The sequence below is a fragment of the Hevea brasiliensis genome, chromosome 5, assembly GCF_030052815.1.
Source record: "Hevea brasiliensis isolate MT/VB/25A 57/8 chromosome 5, ASM3005281v1, whole genome shotgun sequence".
Taxonomy (NCBI): Eukaryota; Viridiplantae; Streptophyta; class Magnoliopsida; order Malpighiales; family Euphorbiaceae; genus Hevea; species Hevea brasiliensis.
The window spans coordinates 80,691,737-80,711,489 of record NC_079497.1 but is presented as its reverse complement, the minus strand read 5'-3'; the positions used below and the strand labels follow the sequence as shown (position 1 = coordinate 80,711,489).

Genomic DNA, 19,753 nt, shown 5'->3' with positions numbered 1-19,753 from the left:
CTCCACCTGCAGCAGCTAAGACTGGGGGCATGAGAGAATCTGCTCCGCCAGCTCAAGCAGAGCCTGCTCAGCCTCCACAGGCCATGTTCCAACAAATGGCCAACTTCTTTAGACAAATGGCCGGGGTAATGCCAAAGACCACCACCACCACCACCACTCCACAGCAGTAAAATCACACTGAAAGGCTAAGGAAGTTTGGAGTCAGGACTTCTATGGCAAGAGAGAAGATGACTCTGCATTGCGTAGAATTGGTTGAATGCAGGCATAGTACTAAAACAACTCCACTGCACTCCAGAGCAAAACCTGGAAGCTGCCATCTCTTTGCTGCAAGATGATGCATATGAGTGGTGGGACACTGTGTCCAGTGAAGTGCAGCTAGAAGCTGTAACTTGGGACTTCTTTCTTTCAGAATTTAAGAAGAAATATGTGGGTACTGTATACCTGGAAGAGAGAAGAAGAGAATTTATTAACCTGAGGCAGAGACAATTGTCAGTGGCTGAGTATGAGAAAGAATTCGTCCGATTAAGCCGCTATGGAAGGGAGATAGTCCCAAATGAAGCTGAAAGATGCAAGAGATTTGAAGAGGGACTAAATGACAACATCAAGATCCAGCTCACTGCCTTGGGAATCACAGAATTTACCAAGTTAGTGGAAGCTACAATAAAGGTGGAAAAAGTAAGAATTAGTGAACAGACCAGAAGGGATAGACAGCAGAAGAGGGGACCAGGTCAGTCTAGTTCCACTCCTGGATTTGGGAAGAAGTTTAAGGGTCCTCCTGCACAGAGTTCGGGTCAGCCACAGGGCCAGGGTCAGTCTCAGGGGCCCAGGCCACAGTTCACCCCTAGGAGAGGTCAGTCCACACCATCAGTGGGCAGCTCTCCAGGGATGGGGTTCAGGGGACCAGCCCCAACATCTTCTGCATGTCCACACTGTCAGAAATGGCACAAGGGGGAGTGTTGGAGAGTAACTGGTGCTTGCTTGAGGTGTGGGTCAACAGAGCATCAGTTGAAGAACTGTCCATGCAGAACTACTACAGCTGCTCCAACACAAGCGCATGCACCGCTCCGCACCACCAAGGGGTAGAAGGTCCGTAAACTGGCCGTGGGACCATCTCGCAGGCTCAGATCCGAGCCACAGAGAGGCCGATAATGCACCACCCGCCGAAATTATGCTTTGAGAGCTCAGGAGGAGCAAGATGCCCCGGACGTCATCAGGGTAATGCTTCTCCTCTACAATACTCCTGTTCATGCATTGGTGGATCCAGGATTCACTCATTCCTACATTTGCATCAACCTACCCGTAGAAAGGGGGATACTAGTAGGGGAGAGTGACCAAGACATTCTGGTCACTAATCCATTGGGCCACAGTGTGGTAGTGAACATAGTATACAAGGGTTGCCCGTTAAGGATTCAGGGGTATGAATTCTTGGCAGACCTAATTGAGTTGCCCTTCCATGAGTTTGACGTGATATTGGGAATGGACTGGTTGTCACGTCATCAGGCAATAGTTGATTGCAAATTGAAGAGAATTTCTTGTCCAATGTCATCTCAGCCACAGTTGCAAGAAGAATGATGAGAAAAGGCTGTGAAGCCTACCTAGCACATGTGGTGGATACTAGGCAGGCTAAGCCAAACTTGAGTGACATACCCACAGTATGAGACTTCCCAGAGGTATTTCCTGAAGAGTTGCCTGGTTTGCCACCAGAAAGGGAAGTCGAATTTGCTATTGAGACACTGCCGGGTGCAACACCCATTTCCATTGCTCCTTATAGGATGGCACCCACTGAATTGAGAGAGTTGAAAACTCAGTTGCAAGAGTTGTTAGATAAGGGGTTCATACGCCCCAGTGTGTCACCATGGGGAGCTCCAGTGCTGTTTGTGAAAAAGAAGGATGGGACTTTGAGGCTATGCATCGATTACCGGCAGTTGAATAAAGTGACTGTGAAGAATAAATATCCGTTGCCTAGAATTGATGATCTGTTTGATCAGTTGAAGGGAGCAGGAGTGTTTTCCAAGATTGATCTCAAATCAGGGTATCATCAGTTGAGGGTGAAGGATGTAGATGTGCCCAAGACTGCATTCAGGACCCGGTATGGGCATTATGAGTTCCTAGTGATGCCTTTTGGCCTAACAAATGCACCAGCGGCATTTATGGACCTTATGAACCGTATCTTCCATCCACACTTAGATCGGTTCGTAGTGGTCTTTATTGATGATATTTTGGTGTATTCCAAGACCAATGAAGAACATGATGAGCATTTGAGGATTGTTCTGCAAACCCTGAGAAAAAAGAAGCTGTATGCTAAGTTGTCCAAGTGTGACTTTTGGCTGAATGAGATTACATTCCTTGGACACATAGTGTCAGCTGATGGGATTAGGGTAGATCCCAAGAAGATAGAAGCAGTGATGGAATGGAAGCCTCCCAGAAACACAACTGAGGTCAGAAGCTTCTTGGGGCTAGCTGGGTATTACAGAAGATTTGTGAAGGGATTTTCCCTAATAGCTGCTCCAATGACCAAGTTGTTACACAAGAATGTCAGATTTGACTGGAATGACAAGTGTCAGACCAGTTTTGAGAAGTTGAAGGCTATGTTGACAGAGGCACCAGTGTTAACACAGCCAGTGTTAGGAAAGGACTTTGTGGTCTACAGTGATGCCTTTCATAATGGGTTAGGGTGTGTATTGATGCAAGAGGAGAAAGTGATCGCCTATGCTTCCAGACAGCTAAGGCCACATGAACATAACTACCCTACCCATGATCTAGAGCTTGCAGCAATTATCTTCGCACTGAAGATATGGAGGCATTACTTGTATGGTGAAAAGTGCTACATTTACACAGACCACAAGAGTCTAAAATATTTGCCAACTCAGAAGGAGCTCAACCTTAGACAGAAGCGATGGATTGAGTTCCTGAAGGATTATGATTGTGTAATTGACTACCACCCTGGGAAGGCAAATGTAGTTGCTGATGCCTTGAGCACAAAATCCATGATAGCCTTGAGATCATTGAATGCCCGTCTATCTTTGATTCGAGATGGAGCTATTTTGGCTGAGTTGCAAGTGAGGCCAAACTCGCATAAGCAGATTTTAGATGGGCAAAAGGCGATGAAAAGTTAATGGCCATTATGAGCAAAATCCCGAAGGAAAAGCAAGCGACTTTGAGGTGAAAGCAAATGGGTGTCTCAGACAAAGGAAGACTGTGTGTACGGATGATGGGGAATTAAAGGCTAGCATTCTAAAAGAGGCACACACCAGTTGTATATGCTATGCACCTGTGAAGTACAAAGATGTATCATGATCCGAAGCTTCAGTATTGGTGGCCTGGTATGAAGAGGGACATAGCTGACTATGTGACTAAATGTTTGACATGTCAGCAAGTCAAGGCAGAACATTAAGTTCCATCGGGTTTGCTACAGCCTATACGCATACCTGAATGGAAATGGGATCGGGTCACCATGGATTTTGTAAGTGGCCTACCTCTCACCCGGAAGAAGCATGATGCAGCATGGGTAATAGTGGATAGATTGACCAAGTCAGCACACTTTCTGCCAGTTAGGACTGACTACTCACTGGAGAGGTTAGCAGAATTGTATATCAGTGAGATAGTTAGACTGCATGGAATTCCACTTTCCATCATATCTGATCGAGACCCAAGATTTACATCGAGATTTTGAAAGAAGTTGCATGAATCCTTGGGTACACAACTCCATTTCAGCACAGCTTTCCATCCTCAAACGGATGGGCAATCCGAAAGAGTAATCCAGGTAAACAATTGAAACCAATGAAATTGATACAAATATTGAATTGAAATGATAACAATAACGTGAAATACTTGTCAGGTCCTTGAGGATATGCTGAGGAGTTGTGTCATTGAGTTTGAGGGAAGTTGGGATAGATACCTCCCACTGGTAGAATTTGAATACAACAATAGCTACCAAGCTAGTATCCAAATGGCCCCGTATGAAGCACTGTATGGGAGAAAATGTAGAACTCCAGCAGTCTTTGGACTGAATTGGGCGAAGACAAGCGGTAGGGCTGCACTGTGAAACAGCCGAGGAAAAGGTGAAATCAATCAAAGCCAACTTAAAGGTTACCTCGCATGCATGTAAATCTTATGCCGACCTGAAGAGGAAAGAAATAGAATATGGGGTTGGCGACAAAGTGTTCCTCAAGGTGTCACCATGGAAGAAGGTATTGAGGTTTGGAAGGAAAGGTAAGTTAAGCCCTAGGTTCATTGGCCCATATGAAGCATTGAACGTGTGGGTCCAGTGGCCTATAGGCTAGCTTTACCACCAGAGCTGGACAAGATCCACAATGTGTTCCACGTATCCATGCTTAGAAGATATCGCTCAGACCCTTCACATGTCATCTCCAGAGAAGAAATTGAAATACAACCGGATTTGACATATGAAGAAGAACCTCTACGAATCCTAGCTCGGGAAGTGAAAGAGTTGAGAAACAAGCAAATTCCATTGGTGAAAGTGCTTTGGAGGCACCACAACACCGAGGAGGCAACTTGGGAAAGTGAAGAGACGATGAGGCAACAGTTCCCTCAACTGTTTGCATCAGGTAAATTTCGAGGACGAAATTTAAATTAGAGGGGAAGAGTTGTAACACCCTCCCGGTAACTACTCCGTACATCCTACTGTTCTGGTGACCGGTGTTGGTCCGGACAGCTAGAATGTTCGGAAAAATATTTAAATTAAAGTCAGGAACCATAATTAACTCAAATATTAATAAGAAAAATTTAGTAAAAATTTTAGGAATAAAATACAACCGAGTTAAACGAGCCGGTGCCCAAGCGATGGGTAACCAGAGGGAAGTTGCATCTCTCGCAACGAGGAGCCCTAGACCCGGGGGAAAAATTATAAAATAATTTTTGGGACTCCAGAGAAGGGTTATTAAGGTTCCCATGGCATTAGAATGCCAAGAAAATACTTAGAAAAATTTTTCAATCGGTACAGACAATTTTGACCCGTTAAGCCAAACGGAGGGCATTTTGGTCATTTCGCCTTCAGAGGTGATTTTTGGCCGACTTGTCCAGTTGAGTAAATAATTAATATGACATAAAATATGAATAAACATTACTAGAAATTAAATTGAAATTGAGTAGTGGAGGAAAGAAAAGAAATTGAGGAAAAAGGGCTATTTATGACATCATGGTGATGTCATTCATAATTACCAACCAATCACAATTAAGCCCTTATTTGACTAACTAATAAAGAGACAAATTGAAGACTAAATTCATCAAAGATCCAGCAGCCATCTCCTTCCCCAAAACCAGCCAAAAACGTAGAGAGAGAAAAGAGAGGGTTTCCACCATAGTTCAAGCTTCCAAGCTTTGAAACCTTGCTTATCTTGCACCAAAAACCCTAGATACCTTCAATAAAAATTACCCCCACACCTTGTTGGAGTGTTTGGCAGCCAAGAAAAGCCAAGAAAGTGAAGGAATTGCTTGGGAAAAATCTGCCCTAATCAAGGTTAGTGCATTAGATACTTAAAACTCCTTTTTTTCATGATTTGCAACTTGAATTGAGTAAGAATTGTAACTAAAATGAACAAGAATTTTGTGTACACATACTATGAATTTTTGGCAGCCCTTGTGAAGGAATTATTTTGATTGTTTTGATGTAATTAAAGTGGGCTATAGATCAAGTTTAAACCATGTGTGTATGTGATTATTGAAGGAGCTAATAATTAAGGTGTTGTGAAAACCTATAATGGAACTAGGGTTTTGAAGAGTGAAAAATTGGCTTGGCTTGGGAAATTGTTAGAGCACATTTTAATGGTCAATTAGTGACCATTTTAGGTAAGTTGACCATAATTAGAACTGAAAAATAGTATGGTAAAGTGAAGGTGAAATCTGCCCTAGGGCAGCAGCAATGGACTGAGATTTCAGTCCAATTACACAGCCATAACTTTGGCTGTGTTGGTCCAATTGGTGTTTGGCCAATTGGACATGAAACTAGGCTTATAATGGCACATTTTTGCTGAAGAAACTATGCCCAAAAGACCAAAGCAAGAGGACCAAAACTTGGCCCCAATCCGGACACCCTGCAACTGATTCTGCAGAATTGACCAAATGAACAGTAACTGTTCATTTGGCCATAACTCACTGTAGATATGGTAAATTGACCTGAAATTTTTACAGCAACAATTTAAGACATATACAAACAACTTTCATGAAGAAACCTACCCCAAATTATGGCCATAACCTAACCCAAATGGCAGTGGCAGTCACTGTTCATGTTACTGTAGATATGGTAATTTCTGCATATTGGCAATCCGGCCAGTTTGGGTTTTTGAGCCATATCTGGAGCTACAAAACTCCAAATGGAATGATTCAAAAAAGGAAATTCAACTAGACAAAATAAGGAACAACTTTCATGTTTTACATTTCTTCAAATTCCCACAGTAACAGTGTCCAATGGAACAGTGAAGTTGACTCACCAAAACTGAAAATTCTGCTTGTGTGGGTTTACACTTTGAAATGGTATTAACACTTAATGCCAACAAGTTTTAAACACCAAATGTGGTATGTTGGGAGTGCCAAAGTCAATGTACATATTTTCTATCCAAAAGTCAACATTTTTGTTGACCAATGAGGTGAATAGTAACACCAAAACATGAAATTCACAAATTGAAGAATTTAAAAGTTTCAAATGCCCTAGTATACCTAACAAGATTGGTTTGGATAGTTTGGCATGCCAATAGGGTTCAGTTAGCAGTACTGCATATGGCAATATGCCATTCCGTGATTTCATGGCTTTTAGCCATTCTGACTTTATATTGAGACTTGGCCTTGTGCCTGATATTATTCTGACTTGTTAGTCGCATTTGCCTGGAGATGCATATGTGACCGATGGTGTGACGGCCCGAGGTACTAGGTACCCAGTGCCAGTTTACCCGTTATCCAGTCCAGTCATCTAGTGTAGGTTACTTGGGGCAACCAAATGTATAAAAGTGAACAACGTTAATGAAACAATGAATATATCTATACCAACAAAGAAAGCATACACATTCTATACACATTCATTTTCTTGCTATTTTCTTCTATTATATTATTGCACCACTAAGCATTATTACTTAGCGCGTTGCTTTTGCCACGCGTAGGTACTGGAGATCCCGATCGTGAGCCCAGTAGACCACAGACTGGGTGAGTCCATCCGGCAGTTCTGCTCAGTGTCCGTGTCACCTCAACTTTTGCTGTGCATTGGTAGGACACTAGGTGTCATTTTGACATTTTGTAACTTAATTTTGATTTTCTTCATATGTAATTAAACTTGTGTAATGTATATTGATGTATATGTAAATTATGAAAATTGTATTTGTTAATGGAAAAGTAAATGTTTACTTGTGATTTATATGTGAACATCACATGTGAATGATGAATGAGAATAGAAATTGAAATGTTGAAATCTTGATATTGAGTTTTGTGTTGATATTGGAGTTGAAAATGAATGAATTTGTTTATTGGAAGTGTTTTTAACAGGTTCCGAAGAACTGTTTTCTCCATTTTTAGCCGGTATTCTGCCGGATTTTCTATAAAATTTTCGGAACCTCAAATAAATTATGAATTCAATAAATGACTTAAATGAGTTATATTTTACAAGTTATATTCAAAATTACGATGAAAATTAATTAAGGTATATTAGAGTGTGCCGGTACACCGTGTGGCATTACTTACTCGGGTATACTGTACGCTGGTAAGGGGTGTCACACGAGCTCAACTTTCATCCGCCTGGGAATATATAGCTGAAATTGAGGGACAGATGAAATTCTATGAGGATAAACAGGCCGAGCAAGCTCATGCTCTTGAAGTAGCTCGGGTGCTCCGAGCTGCTGATGTCGCTCACCTCACTGAAGAACTTAGAGCAAAAGAAGAAGAAGCAATGACGAGAGAGGTGGGTGCTTATGTGAACGCCCATAGGGACCTTTTGGCCAAGCTCAAGAAGCGTTATCCCGAGGAGGACTTTTCCTGGATGGTGGACTTGGTTCCCCAAGACGAAGAGGAGAGTGAAAAGGAGATCGAGGGAGATAGAGTGGGTGAGCGAAATGTAGAATAGGCTGGGGGTGATCCTCCAGCCGAATGACTTGTATTTTATTTTGAAATGAAATGAAATTCTTTCTTTTTTCCAATGACTTGATGAGATCGGAAAGTATCTAAGTTGTATAAGCACCTGATTGTCTAAACATATTAGAACAACTTGAAAGCGATTATTAATCTAAGTATAAGAGGTCGGAAAAACATTATAAGCATGAGATCAACTGAGAATAGATGTCGAACGAGACTTGATTAAAATTGGAAACCTGATTTGAACACTTAAGATCGGAAGCATCATTAAACCGGATTGAAACCTTAACTTTATCAAACGATTATCCATAAAATTTTTAAAAAGGAGATCGGAAATAAAGCTGGATGGCACGAAGACCTAATGTTGGTTTGATTTCGTTTGATGAGAGATCGGAAATGTGATTGACTGGCCAGGAGACTTGGTGTCGGTTTGGATCCTTATGAAGAGAGATCGGAAATGAATTGAATGACAAGAAGACTTGGTGTCGGTTTAGATCCCTATGAAAAGAGATTGGAAATGAATGGAGACTTGGTGATGGGGATCGATTTCAAAGTCTATTGATTTCGGGGATCGGCCAAAATATGGTGTCGACATCACATGTTTTCTATAAAGTTTAAAATTAATAATGGACATGACAGGATAAGATAGGGTGCTCTGACACCGAATGTGGCACGTTTTACTCTGCTACACTGTAGACGGGTAAGGGATATCACAGAAGGATTCGGCCATTTGAGAGGATTGAAGAAGAAGATGAAGTTAGTGGATTAGATTTTGTCATCTTATGCTATTTATACTCCATTAAGATTTAATTTATTAATTTCAATCCTTAAAGTTTTAATATTCCTAATAATTCTCCTTATGTTTCCTTTAATTACATTGCATATAGTTTTATGTTTTCATGGGATTTTCAAAATTTAAATATCACTCATTTTAATGGATATTTAGGTCAAAAGTCGACTCTAGGTGCCAAATGAATAAAATGCTCCTCTTCGAATTATAGTTAAATTTTTTCGGTAATACTGACTAAATTCTCGATATGATAGTTTCTTTAATTTTATACTGTCTATTTCATTTTTATTTTCACCTGTACCAATTAACTAAATTTTCTTTGACATTTTCAATGTCACTTATATCTCAGTAAGCCTTTAATTACGTCTCAGAAATTATTTTCTAGGGTTCCTCATGGGTCTGGGGTCATCAACTGTCTACGCAGTGACTTCCCTGTACAGTCACCCATCACTGTTGTTTCGACTCTTTTAACCTATTTCATTTCATTTCTTTTATTTTTCCTTGATTTTTTTTAGTTTTTATTTCATCAATTTATGTCTCCTCACCGCAGTTTAAGTGTAGTTTTAGACATTCTAACTGTCCGAACAGAAGTTAGTTGTCAGAACAGTAGAACGTATGGACTATCTACAATAAAGGTGTTACATCTAGGGTGTCCAATCATCCACTTTCTCTTCAATTCTTGGCAGCCAAACACTTCCCCAAGGTGAGATGTCAAGTTTTGATGAAGGAAATTAGGGATTTTATAGTGAGAAACAAAGGTTATGCAAGGTTGGATGAAGGAATAACAATGCAGGGAAGAGAGAGAATAGGTTCGACCAACAAAGGGAAGAAGAAAGAGCTGATGGCTTTTTCTAAGTTTTGACCTCTTTTTATCATTTTTAATGATATTTATGTATGCTTGTTTCAATTTGATTGGTGGACAAATTTTAATGACATCATAATGATGTCATAATTAAATTTTTGTTTCATTTTTATTTTCATTTCCTACTCATTTTTAATTAAAATTTTTCATCAATATTTATTCATAATTTATGTCATATACCTCTCTTACTTGAATGGACAAGTTGGTCAAAAATCATCTCTGAAAATGAAATGACCAAAATACCCTTCATTTAGCTTAATAAGCTAAAATTGTTTGTACCGATTTATAAAATTTTCTTAGTATTTTCTTGGTATTCTTTTGTCATCGAAGACTCAATAACTCTCCACTGGAGTCTCAAAAATTATTTCACAGGATTTTTCTATAGGTCTAGGGTTGCTAACTATCTTCACAATCGCTTTTCGTTAAGTCACCCATCGTTAAAGCACCGGCTCATTTAACCTTAGTGTATTTCATTACTTAAATTTTTCCTTAATATTTCTTATCATTATTTGGTTTATGACTCCTCACTCTAGTTTAAATATAGTTTCTGACATTCTGGTTGTTCGGACAGACATTAGTCACCGAAACAGTAGAATATACGGACTATCTAAAGTGAGGGCATTACACTACCATCGAATGTGAAACACCCAATTGCAGCCCTTCTTTTATGGCCCATAATTCAGCACCAACGGGAGACACACATCCAAAATTAGCTACAAAGCCTCACTGCCAATCACCTATACAATCTCTTACAATCCCTCCCCCACAAGCTAAATTATTCTCACCAACACAAGAAGCATCAATATTTAATTTGAACTAAGGCCTCTCTGGAGGAAACCATTTAAATCATCTCACTACCTTTTGCACTTGAAGTGAAATAAAATGCAATCCTTTTTTGTAGCCTCACCAACATTAATCTATAATTTTCTACAGCAGCTACAATACTCTAAAATCCCTCACCACTTCTTTCAAACAAAAATTTGTTTCTATGATACCAAATGAACCAACAAGTTATTGCAAAAACGACACGCCACTCCACACCATCAACAACAGGCTTTGAACAATCAAGATTCTTCAAAATCCATTCTTCAATAGAATCATGCCCTTCTATCAATGTTGCCCAATCATTTCTAAGATAAATACACTTCCGAATTTCCTTGGCCCAATAGCAATTTCTCAATACAAGAAAAATTGATTCCTCAACCTCCTCAACACAAAACCCATAATTCGGTGACTCAACTAAATGGTGACAGCTTCTTTCTTGGTTTATTAAAAGTCTACCATGGAGCACCAACCACAAAAAGGATCTAATACCTGAGGTCCAAGCTAGCTCCAAACCAACTTCCACTTTTTATTAGGCTCCCCCCACTCATCTAAACTTAAACTCTTATACGCTGCTCTAATTGACAACGAACCTGACTTAGAGTCCCTCCAATATGCCCTAGCCTCCCCATTATCCTCGAAAGGAGGGATAATAGCCGCAATAATTAGTAAGATTGAAGGATGCAAATAAGATTCAAACTTCGACCACCACCAATTCCCGTTAATATCAACAAAATCCTTTACATAAGAATTCAATAAAGAATCAGGGATAGGATGAATCACCACATCAGCAAGAATTCCCACTCCTAGCACCCAACTATCCAACCAAAAATCGGACTACTGTACCATTTCCCACAGACCAAGTCAAACCCTTACCCTTTGTTTGGGAAGAGATTTTTTAAAATAATGCAAGGTTTTTCAGGGTTTAAAAATTTTAAACTTGTGTTTGGCAGCGTAGAAGGTTTTTTAAAATATGATTTTTTAGAGATTTTGAAAACCTCAAAAAACCTTCATTTTCCAACCCACTAAATTGGTGGATTAATAAAATTTTCTTTTTCAAATTTTTAAATATTTTAAAAAACATTCCCTTTCTCCCAAATAAAAAAATTATGAAGGTTTAAAAATTATGAAAAACCTTATTTTGAAAAACTTTACTTTATAAAACTTTATTTTATTCTACCTCATTTCAAACAGAATACAAACTTCATCCCACGCTCCTCACTCCCCTCCACAATTGTGAACCACAATAAAATATTAAAATTTATTCATAATTTTGATTAATTTAAATCAAAATTATCAACTGCCCATAATCAATAACAATTTTTAAAATTGAGCTAAACTATAAAAAAAAAAAAAGATTTTTTATCATTAGATTATAAGAAACGTTGAATTCACAATAATTTTATCTAATTAGATGCGCCGCAAGCGATTTTAGTCTCAATTTTTAAAATTGAAGTAAAATTATTGAGAAAGAACAAGAGACTATAATTACAAACACCGGTAAAAATTTAAAATTTTTTTAATCATTTCGCTTATTAAGTTCAGTTATATATATATATATATATATATATATATATATATATATATATATATATATATATATTCACTACTGTAGAAAATCGTCTTTTCATGTAGATTCATTTGTTAATAAAAATTTTTTATATTATATATTTTATCTTTATTATTTTAATATTAATAATTTTAATTTTTAAAAATTTATTATAATTCAACACTTTCTTTTTATTAGAAAATATATACTATTTTTTTCATACATTATTATCCAGTCTCTTAAATTTGATTATACTTTTAATTTCTCAATATATTATTTTTTATAACAAATTAGACAAAAGTGTCTCTTTTTTTATTATTATTTTAATTTTTTTTTCCAGCCTCAACAGTTAATTAATGCCCTTTGTCTTTTAAATGGAAAATCTAAACTGAAAGGCAACAAACGGAGGGAAATCAACAACGGCTTATCTTCAACTCAAACGCATATACACACACTCCCCCTCTCTCTGAAACCTTCGTTCCATTCAAATGGCACTCGCATCCATGAAATCTTCCATGGAAGCTGACATTCAAGTCCGAGATTCAAAATTTTCAGAGAAGCAAATCGGAAAGCAAGGTCTCCGGAAAAAGATTCTCAAGAAAGGAATTTCCTGGCAAACTCCATTTCCTGGAGACGAGGTGGAAGGTACTAAACAAAACACCCACCAATTGTTTTCCATTTTTAGTTCTTCGGTTTTCTTTGAGAACAGGTAAGAGAATAACTGACAACCCACAATTATACAAGTGTTGGTAGAGCATAAGTTTCAAGTTTCAGTGCACTGAAGAAGTGGTTTCAGATATAATAGAAATCAAATTTGATTGAAATTTGAATTATAATGGAAATACTATGCATTTCAGTTCATCTCAGCGGGCACGTTGAAGGCGGGGCATGTCTTGATTCAACTCGTGATAAAGGGGTTCCCTTTATCTTCAAATTAGGCCAAGGTAAGAGGCTAAACCACCCATTATATATATATATAATTCAAATTTTAAAATTCACAAAAATTTATCTAAATTTTTTGAAATTATAAAAAGTTATTATAATTTTATACAATTTTTTTTCCTCTCTTCTTACTAATATAGCTATCAAATTCTTTATTCAGTCTCAATGGTGAGTTCAAGATAGACTATATATCATGAACATATATGACATATAGCTATCAGCCTATCAAATGTTCTTGAAACTTTTGTGGCATTTGGATTTTAGGTGAAGTTATCAAAGGATTGGATGATGGAGCTGCCACAATGAAGAAAGGCGAGAGAGCAATTTTCAAAGTACCACCAAATTTGGCCTATGAGGAAGCTGGTTCTCCACCACTGATTCCCTCCAATGCAGCTCTCTTTTTTGATGTTGAGATGCTATCTTGGAGCAGCATCAGGGATATAGCAGGTGATGGAGGAATATTGAAGAGGATAATAAAGGAGGGCGAGGGATGGGCCACACCCAGAGATGGAGATAAAGTTTTAGGTAATAGTAATAATAGTAAATGACAATCTGATCAGGATGGACAACAATTCGGAATTTGCTTTATATAATCTGCTTAGATTAGTATTGTAAAGCAAAATTTGAAGAATCCTAATTCCAGTAAATATCAGACATGTTCTGAATTCACCACAGGACTGAGTATGCAGCTCTTATGTAATAATTCCTCAATTCAGTATCTTATTATCAAATAATAATGCATTTTCTATCCTTTTAGTGAAGTATGAGGCTGGGCTTGAGAATGGACTGCTTGTTTCCAAATCTGAAGAAGGAGAAGAGTTTCACATAGGTGATGGTGAGTTTTGCTTTATTCGCAATAAGTTTTTGTGTTAATTACATTCAAGAAATGCAGAGTCTTGATATCTGGTGAAGTTCAATTCTTGTAGTTACTTTGGTCTAGGTTATCTATGCCCTGCCTTTGGCAAAGCTGTGAAGACGATGAGAAAGGGTGAAGAGGCAGAGCTATCAGTAAAGTGCTCTTGTAAGTTTCGTGATACTCCCTCTCGGGTGAAGGTAGAAAATTTTCACCCAATTCAATTTCACATGACTCAAGTCTCAAAATAATTTATAATCCATTTTAATTTGCACAAATAACTTAAATTTAAATATCTTGAAAAATGGTTCAAGTAAAAATCAATCCCGTGGCTCGTATGACTCAATTTAAAATTGACTCAAATCATCCAAACTTTAACCTAAAAGTTAAATAAATAAAACTATTTTTTCTTAAAAAATGAACCCTTTGACTCGAAAAAGTCCAGTCCACAAAACCTGAATCAACCCCAACTCAAAATGATCCTATTCTAATTCGTCTGAAAGGAGACAAGATCCAAAATAACCCGAAACCTGAAACAGCCTCAATCCAAACCTGTCCGGCTCAACCCGTTTGCCACCCATCTCCCCCTTCCCCATCACACCGCCCCCCGCAACACACCACCACCCCCCGCGCGCCGGCGCCACCCCCCCCCCAAACAAAAAAAAAAATTTTGGCCATTAATCATTATCAGGTCATACATTCTCAGATGGGTTCAGCCGAAATGTAAATGTTCCGGGAGACACTGGCAGAAGCATTCATCCGCATTCTAGTTTCAGCATCAAGCTTGAGCTTGTATCATGGAAAAGTGTAATTGACATCACAGGAAATAAGAAAGTGCTCAAAACAATTGTACAAGCTGGTGAAGGCTTTGAACGTCCTAATGACGGATCCCAAGTGAAAGGTGATATATCGCGCAATTATACCTCGCAGTTCACCTTTCAATATGTTTCAGATCATGGTTGAATTAAAACTTGTGAAAATATACAGTGGCATATACTGGCAAACTGGAAGATAGAACAGTTATTGAGAAGAAGGGAACTGCTGAAGAACCTTTTGAATTTATAACTCTGGAAGGTATGTTGCATAAGTCATGTGATTCATTTAGGCTTAATGCATAAATTCAGCCTAGACTTGGGCAAATTCTATGATAAACCCCAAACATATGTTTCCTTACTCACAAAGATGTGGGATTGACTTGCTGATTTATATATATATGAGTGCAAACAGCGCTAACATTTAGTGCTGGTACACCTAATAATTTCCCCTAAACCTGTATATTTTGATTATTTTACATTTTATATATATATATATATATATATATATATATATATATATATATATATATATATTATTTTCTTATCACATATCTCTACTTATATATTTGTTCCCATCATATACTTAAACAAGCTGTATGCTCTTGCATATATATATATATATTTTTTTAATTTTAAAATATTTAATTAACTAATATTTTTAGTGAATAAATTTTTATTGATCAAATTTAGTAAGTGAAAAAACTTTAAAATATAGTCATTTTTATTTAATTAATATTTTAAGCAAATTATTCTGAATAAATTCATCTAATTTCTTTTTTTTTTCATCTGTAATTTAAAAAAAATATTCAAATAACTAATGAGTAAATCACCATTTTATATATATATGATAAGAATGATTCTAAATGGTTATAAAAAATTTAAAGAGATATTGAATAATAATATAACGAAATCAATTAACATGATTAATATAATTAAATATGTTTTAATTGCTCAAAAATAATAGTTAAATGAAAATTAATTTATTAAATAAAGAAGAAAATTTAGGTAATATATATATATATATATATATATATATATATATATATATATATATATATATATATATATATATATATATATATATAATAATTAATAAGTAATTCTAAATGGTTATAAAAAATTTAAAGAGACATTGAATAATAATATAACGAAATCAATTAACATAATTAATATAATTAAACATGTTTTAATTGGTCAAAAAGAATAATTAAATGAAAATTAATTTATTAAATAAAGAAGAAAATTCAGGTAATATATATATATATATATAGATGTTATTTATATTTTATTATAATAAAAAATTAATCATGATAATTAATAAGTAATTTAACTCGTGCATGAATTCTTTTAGCAAGAAAGAGAATGACCAATTCCTTATAATTTTTATAATATAATTTTACTTTTTATTAATTTTAAGATATAATTATTAAATTTATATAATGAAATAAAATAGTAAAAAATTAAAAAAATTAGAAAATTTATAAAAATTAATCGAAGTATGTGAGGAGATTAAAAAAAAAAGCATAGGTTTTAAAGTGATCAAAACTTCACGAGTGTATTTATATATTTGGCCAGTTGATTTATAAATTTCGGACATGAAGAGCTATGGATTTCCTGTTGCATGTAACATTGGATTTTGTTTTTATCAAACCTTTCCTAATCCATATACTACCCCAGACCAAATAAATGAGGGTTTGGACAGAGCAATAATGACAATGAAGAAAGGAGAACAAGCTCTAGTCAGAGTCAGTGCAGAGTATTTGTCTGGTCATGAGATTTCAGGAATGTTTCCTGCAAATTCTGTGCTTCACTATGAAGTTGAGCTGATTGACTTTATCAAGGTTATTCATATTTTTCTTTTTCTTAGTTAACTGTGAAATTGTCTTTAATTTCTGTCTCTCTCCTATATGCACTGAGCCACTCTTTTGTGTCATAAAAGTGAAAACACATAATCTTTTCCTAAACTTCGAACTATAATATTACACAAATCATTAATATTCCCCCCAAAAAAAAAAACATTTCATAACTTTCTAAATCATATTATCAGTTTTTTTTTTTTTTTTTTTTTTTTTTAATATTCTGATGTTTGTTCAGGAGAAACCATTTTGGAAGATGGGTGCATTTGAGAAATTAGAAGCATGTGAAAGGAAGAAGATGGATGGAAATGCATTGTTCAAGGCTGAGAAATTCTGGCGTGCCTCCAAGAAATATGAAAAGGCAAGTTATTATCTTTAGAGGCTATGAAGATAGGAGATTGATGATATTATATTTATAATTATTTTTCTTATTGGAATTGCAAATTTTGCGTAACTATGAACTTCAGGCAGCAAACTATATCGATTTTGACCACTCTTTCACTGATGATCAAAAGTGCCTTGCCAAAGGGTTGCGGTTATTGTGTAATTTGAACAATGCAGCTTGCAAGCTTAAACTAGGGGAGTATCTTGAAGCTTCAAGATTATGCACAAAGGTTTCTTCCTTTTCCTCACCTCTCACATATGTATAATAAACCTATATAGACAGACTGATAAAGACTAGATAATATAGAATTAGAACAGCATATGCCTGCTTCCATCTTGAATGCGTAATGGGATTCTATCTTTGATCGTCTAAAACATCTATCTCATTTCACGATGTATGTATTTGGTCAATCTTTTTTAGCCTATTTTCTATGCCTGTTACAATGTTTCTGCACTGAAACATTGCACAATTGTGATAACATTGGCTAGCATCTCTTGTAAAGATATTTTTGCTAGGGAAAAGGAAGCGTACCTATAGGCAATCCTAAATGCTTTAACTTCAGAAAACTAAATGAAGCACAAGTTTTCAGATATAAAGGGGTTATGTTCTATTCATGGCAGGTTTTAGAACAGGAACCCTTCAATATCAAAGCTCTGTTCAGACGATCCCAGGCATACTTGAAAACGTTAGAACTCGAGAAAGCTGAAGATGATATAAACAGGGCTCTAACCATTGATCCAAATAATAGGTAATTAGCTGCACAAGAAAACTTTATCCAACGGCTACATTTGTTTTATGGTATTGGAAACTCATGAAACTTCTTTTAAGATTATTTTCCCATTTGTTCTGGCAGAGATGTGAAACTCGTCTACAAGGAGCTGAAAGATAAGCAAAGAGAATATGTTAAATACCAAGCTGATTTTTTTAGCACCATGATTTCAAGGATGAGTTAATTTGTACCTTCTTCTAGAGTAAAGAATTAATCATTTTCATCTTAGCATACTGAGGACTATATAATCCAGAAACTATGATAGCTTTTAGTTAAATTACTAAACTTTCCCTGCAAACTGGGCGACAGCTACAGTTTGTTAGCCACTTTAAATAAAAGTGTGGCTACTTGCAGCCAATAATTAAGATTTGATAAAGCTTAGCCCAATGAATCAATGATACAAAACAAGCAATGACAACCATACAGCTATTGATTTTATTGCTGTCTTCCAATGGAATTAGTGCAAAAGGGCACTGTCTTTATGCCTCTTTTCCTAGGCTTTGCTTTTCCATTTGTTGCCTTTTGTTTTTTTTCTTCCGGCAGCTCCTGTTTTTGAGTTGTGCTTCCCACTTGCTTATTTGTAAAATTATGTAACATTATTTTTTTCTTGATAATGGATTTATTAGAGTAGCCGACCCCAAATTTTTGGGATAAAAGCTTAGTTGAGTTGAGTTGAGAATGTATTTATTAGAGTAGATTTACACTGAAACATGTTAAATTTTGTGTTTCTTTAATTTACATGTGTAAATTTTCACAACAACTGGTATTAGAGTCGATGTTTAAGATGTCAAAGATGGCAAGCACAAAATTTGAAGTGAATTCATTTGATGGGAAAAATAATTTTAGTATGTAACAAAGCACTGTGAAGGATGTCTTTTTATAACAAGGGTTTACTAAAGCATTGAAGGAGAAGCAACTTGTGACTATCAGTGATGATGATTAGGAGGAACTTTAACAAAAGGCAATGAATATGAGTAGATTGACATTAGCACCTGTTATGAAGTACAATTTCTTGGAAGAGACTTTGTGGATGTTTTGTGAAAGAAATTAAACAGTTTGTATATGTCAAAGTCACTCATAAATCATTTGTACTTAAAGAATGAGTTATACTAACTCAAAATGGAGAAAGGTACTGATGTGAGAGATCACCTAAATGCATTTAATAAATTAATTACCCAATTGACTAGTGTTGGTGTGAAGGTAGATGATGAACATAAAACTCTCTTATTTATAACCTCTCTTCCATAATCATATAAAAAGGTTGGTGATAACCTTAATAGTTGGAAATGAGATATTGAAGGTGGAGGAGGAGGTTAATGTAGTGATCTTGGATGACGAGAAGTTGAAGAAGACAAGTACTAACAATAATGGTGGAGCTTTCGCTACTACTTCTATTCGTGGTGGAAGCAATCCACTTGAAAGCAATTCAAAAAGAAATAGTAGATTGAGCTCTATATCACGAATAGATGTAGGGAATAAGGAGTGCTACTACTGTCATGAGAAAGGCCACATTCAATACACTTGTAAGAAGATGAAAGAATATCTTGCAGAGTCAAAATAATTAAGAAGAGTCACATAAAAGAAAAAAGAGGGACTATTGCAATTGCATGCGATAAGGAAGATAATGATAGTCATGTTTTGAATGTGAATGATGATATGGAAAAGGCAAATAATTTATTACAAGATAAGTTGTTAATGAATTCTACTTGTCCATTCCATGTATACTCAAAGAAGAAGTTATTCAATGTGAATGAAGAAAAAAAAGGAGAGAAAGTAAAGCTAGCCAATGGGAACAAGATGGAAGTCGAAGATATTGGAAGAGTGAAGATCAAGTTGTATGGTGATTGTATGAAAGTGTTCAATAAAGTGAGGTATGTTCCTAAATTTAAAAGGAACTTAATTTTTTTTGGGTAAGTTAGATTCTTTAGGTTATGGGCGTTATACTCATGGTGGAGTCATAAGAGTTAGCTGAGGTGTGCTCTTATGATTCTGAAAGTCAAAAAGATTGGAATAAAGAATCTCTACAAGGTAGAAGGA

At 36.1% G+C, this 19,753-nt stretch overlaps 1 protein-coding gene across 3 annotated transcripts; it reads left to right on the top strand.

Annotated features, from left to right (window-relative positions):
• The first annotated feature begins 12,498 nt into the window (after positions 1-12,498).
• LOC110642145 (70 kDa peptidyl-prolyl isomerase) lies at positions 12,499-18,372 on the top strand. Of its 3 annotated transcripts, none has more exons than XM_058147206.1 (12): positions 12,499-12,741; positions 12,954-13,040; positions 13,303-13,563; positions 13,796-13,873; positions 13,979-14,059; positions 14,598-14,792; positions 14,879-14,965; positions 16,384-16,547; positions 16,801-16,927; positions 17,034-17,176; positions 17,568-17,695; positions 17,801-18,372. In XM_058147206.1, exons 1-12 carry the CDS (start codon positions 12,585-12,587, stop codon positions 17,898-17,900), a joined length of 1,608 nt encoding a protein of 535 aa, XP_058003189.1. In that variant the 5' UTR covers positions 12,499-12,584; the 3' UTR covers positions 17,901-18,372. The 3 variants fall into 3 exon arrangements, with proteins under 3 accessions (XP_058003189.1, XP_058003188.1, XP_058003190.1); XM_058147205.1 differs by having other exon boundaries at positions 14,583-14,792; XM_058147207.1 differs by lacking the exons at positions 14,598-14,792; positions 14,879-14,965.
• Positions 18,373-19,753: the final 1,381 nt, after the last annotated feature.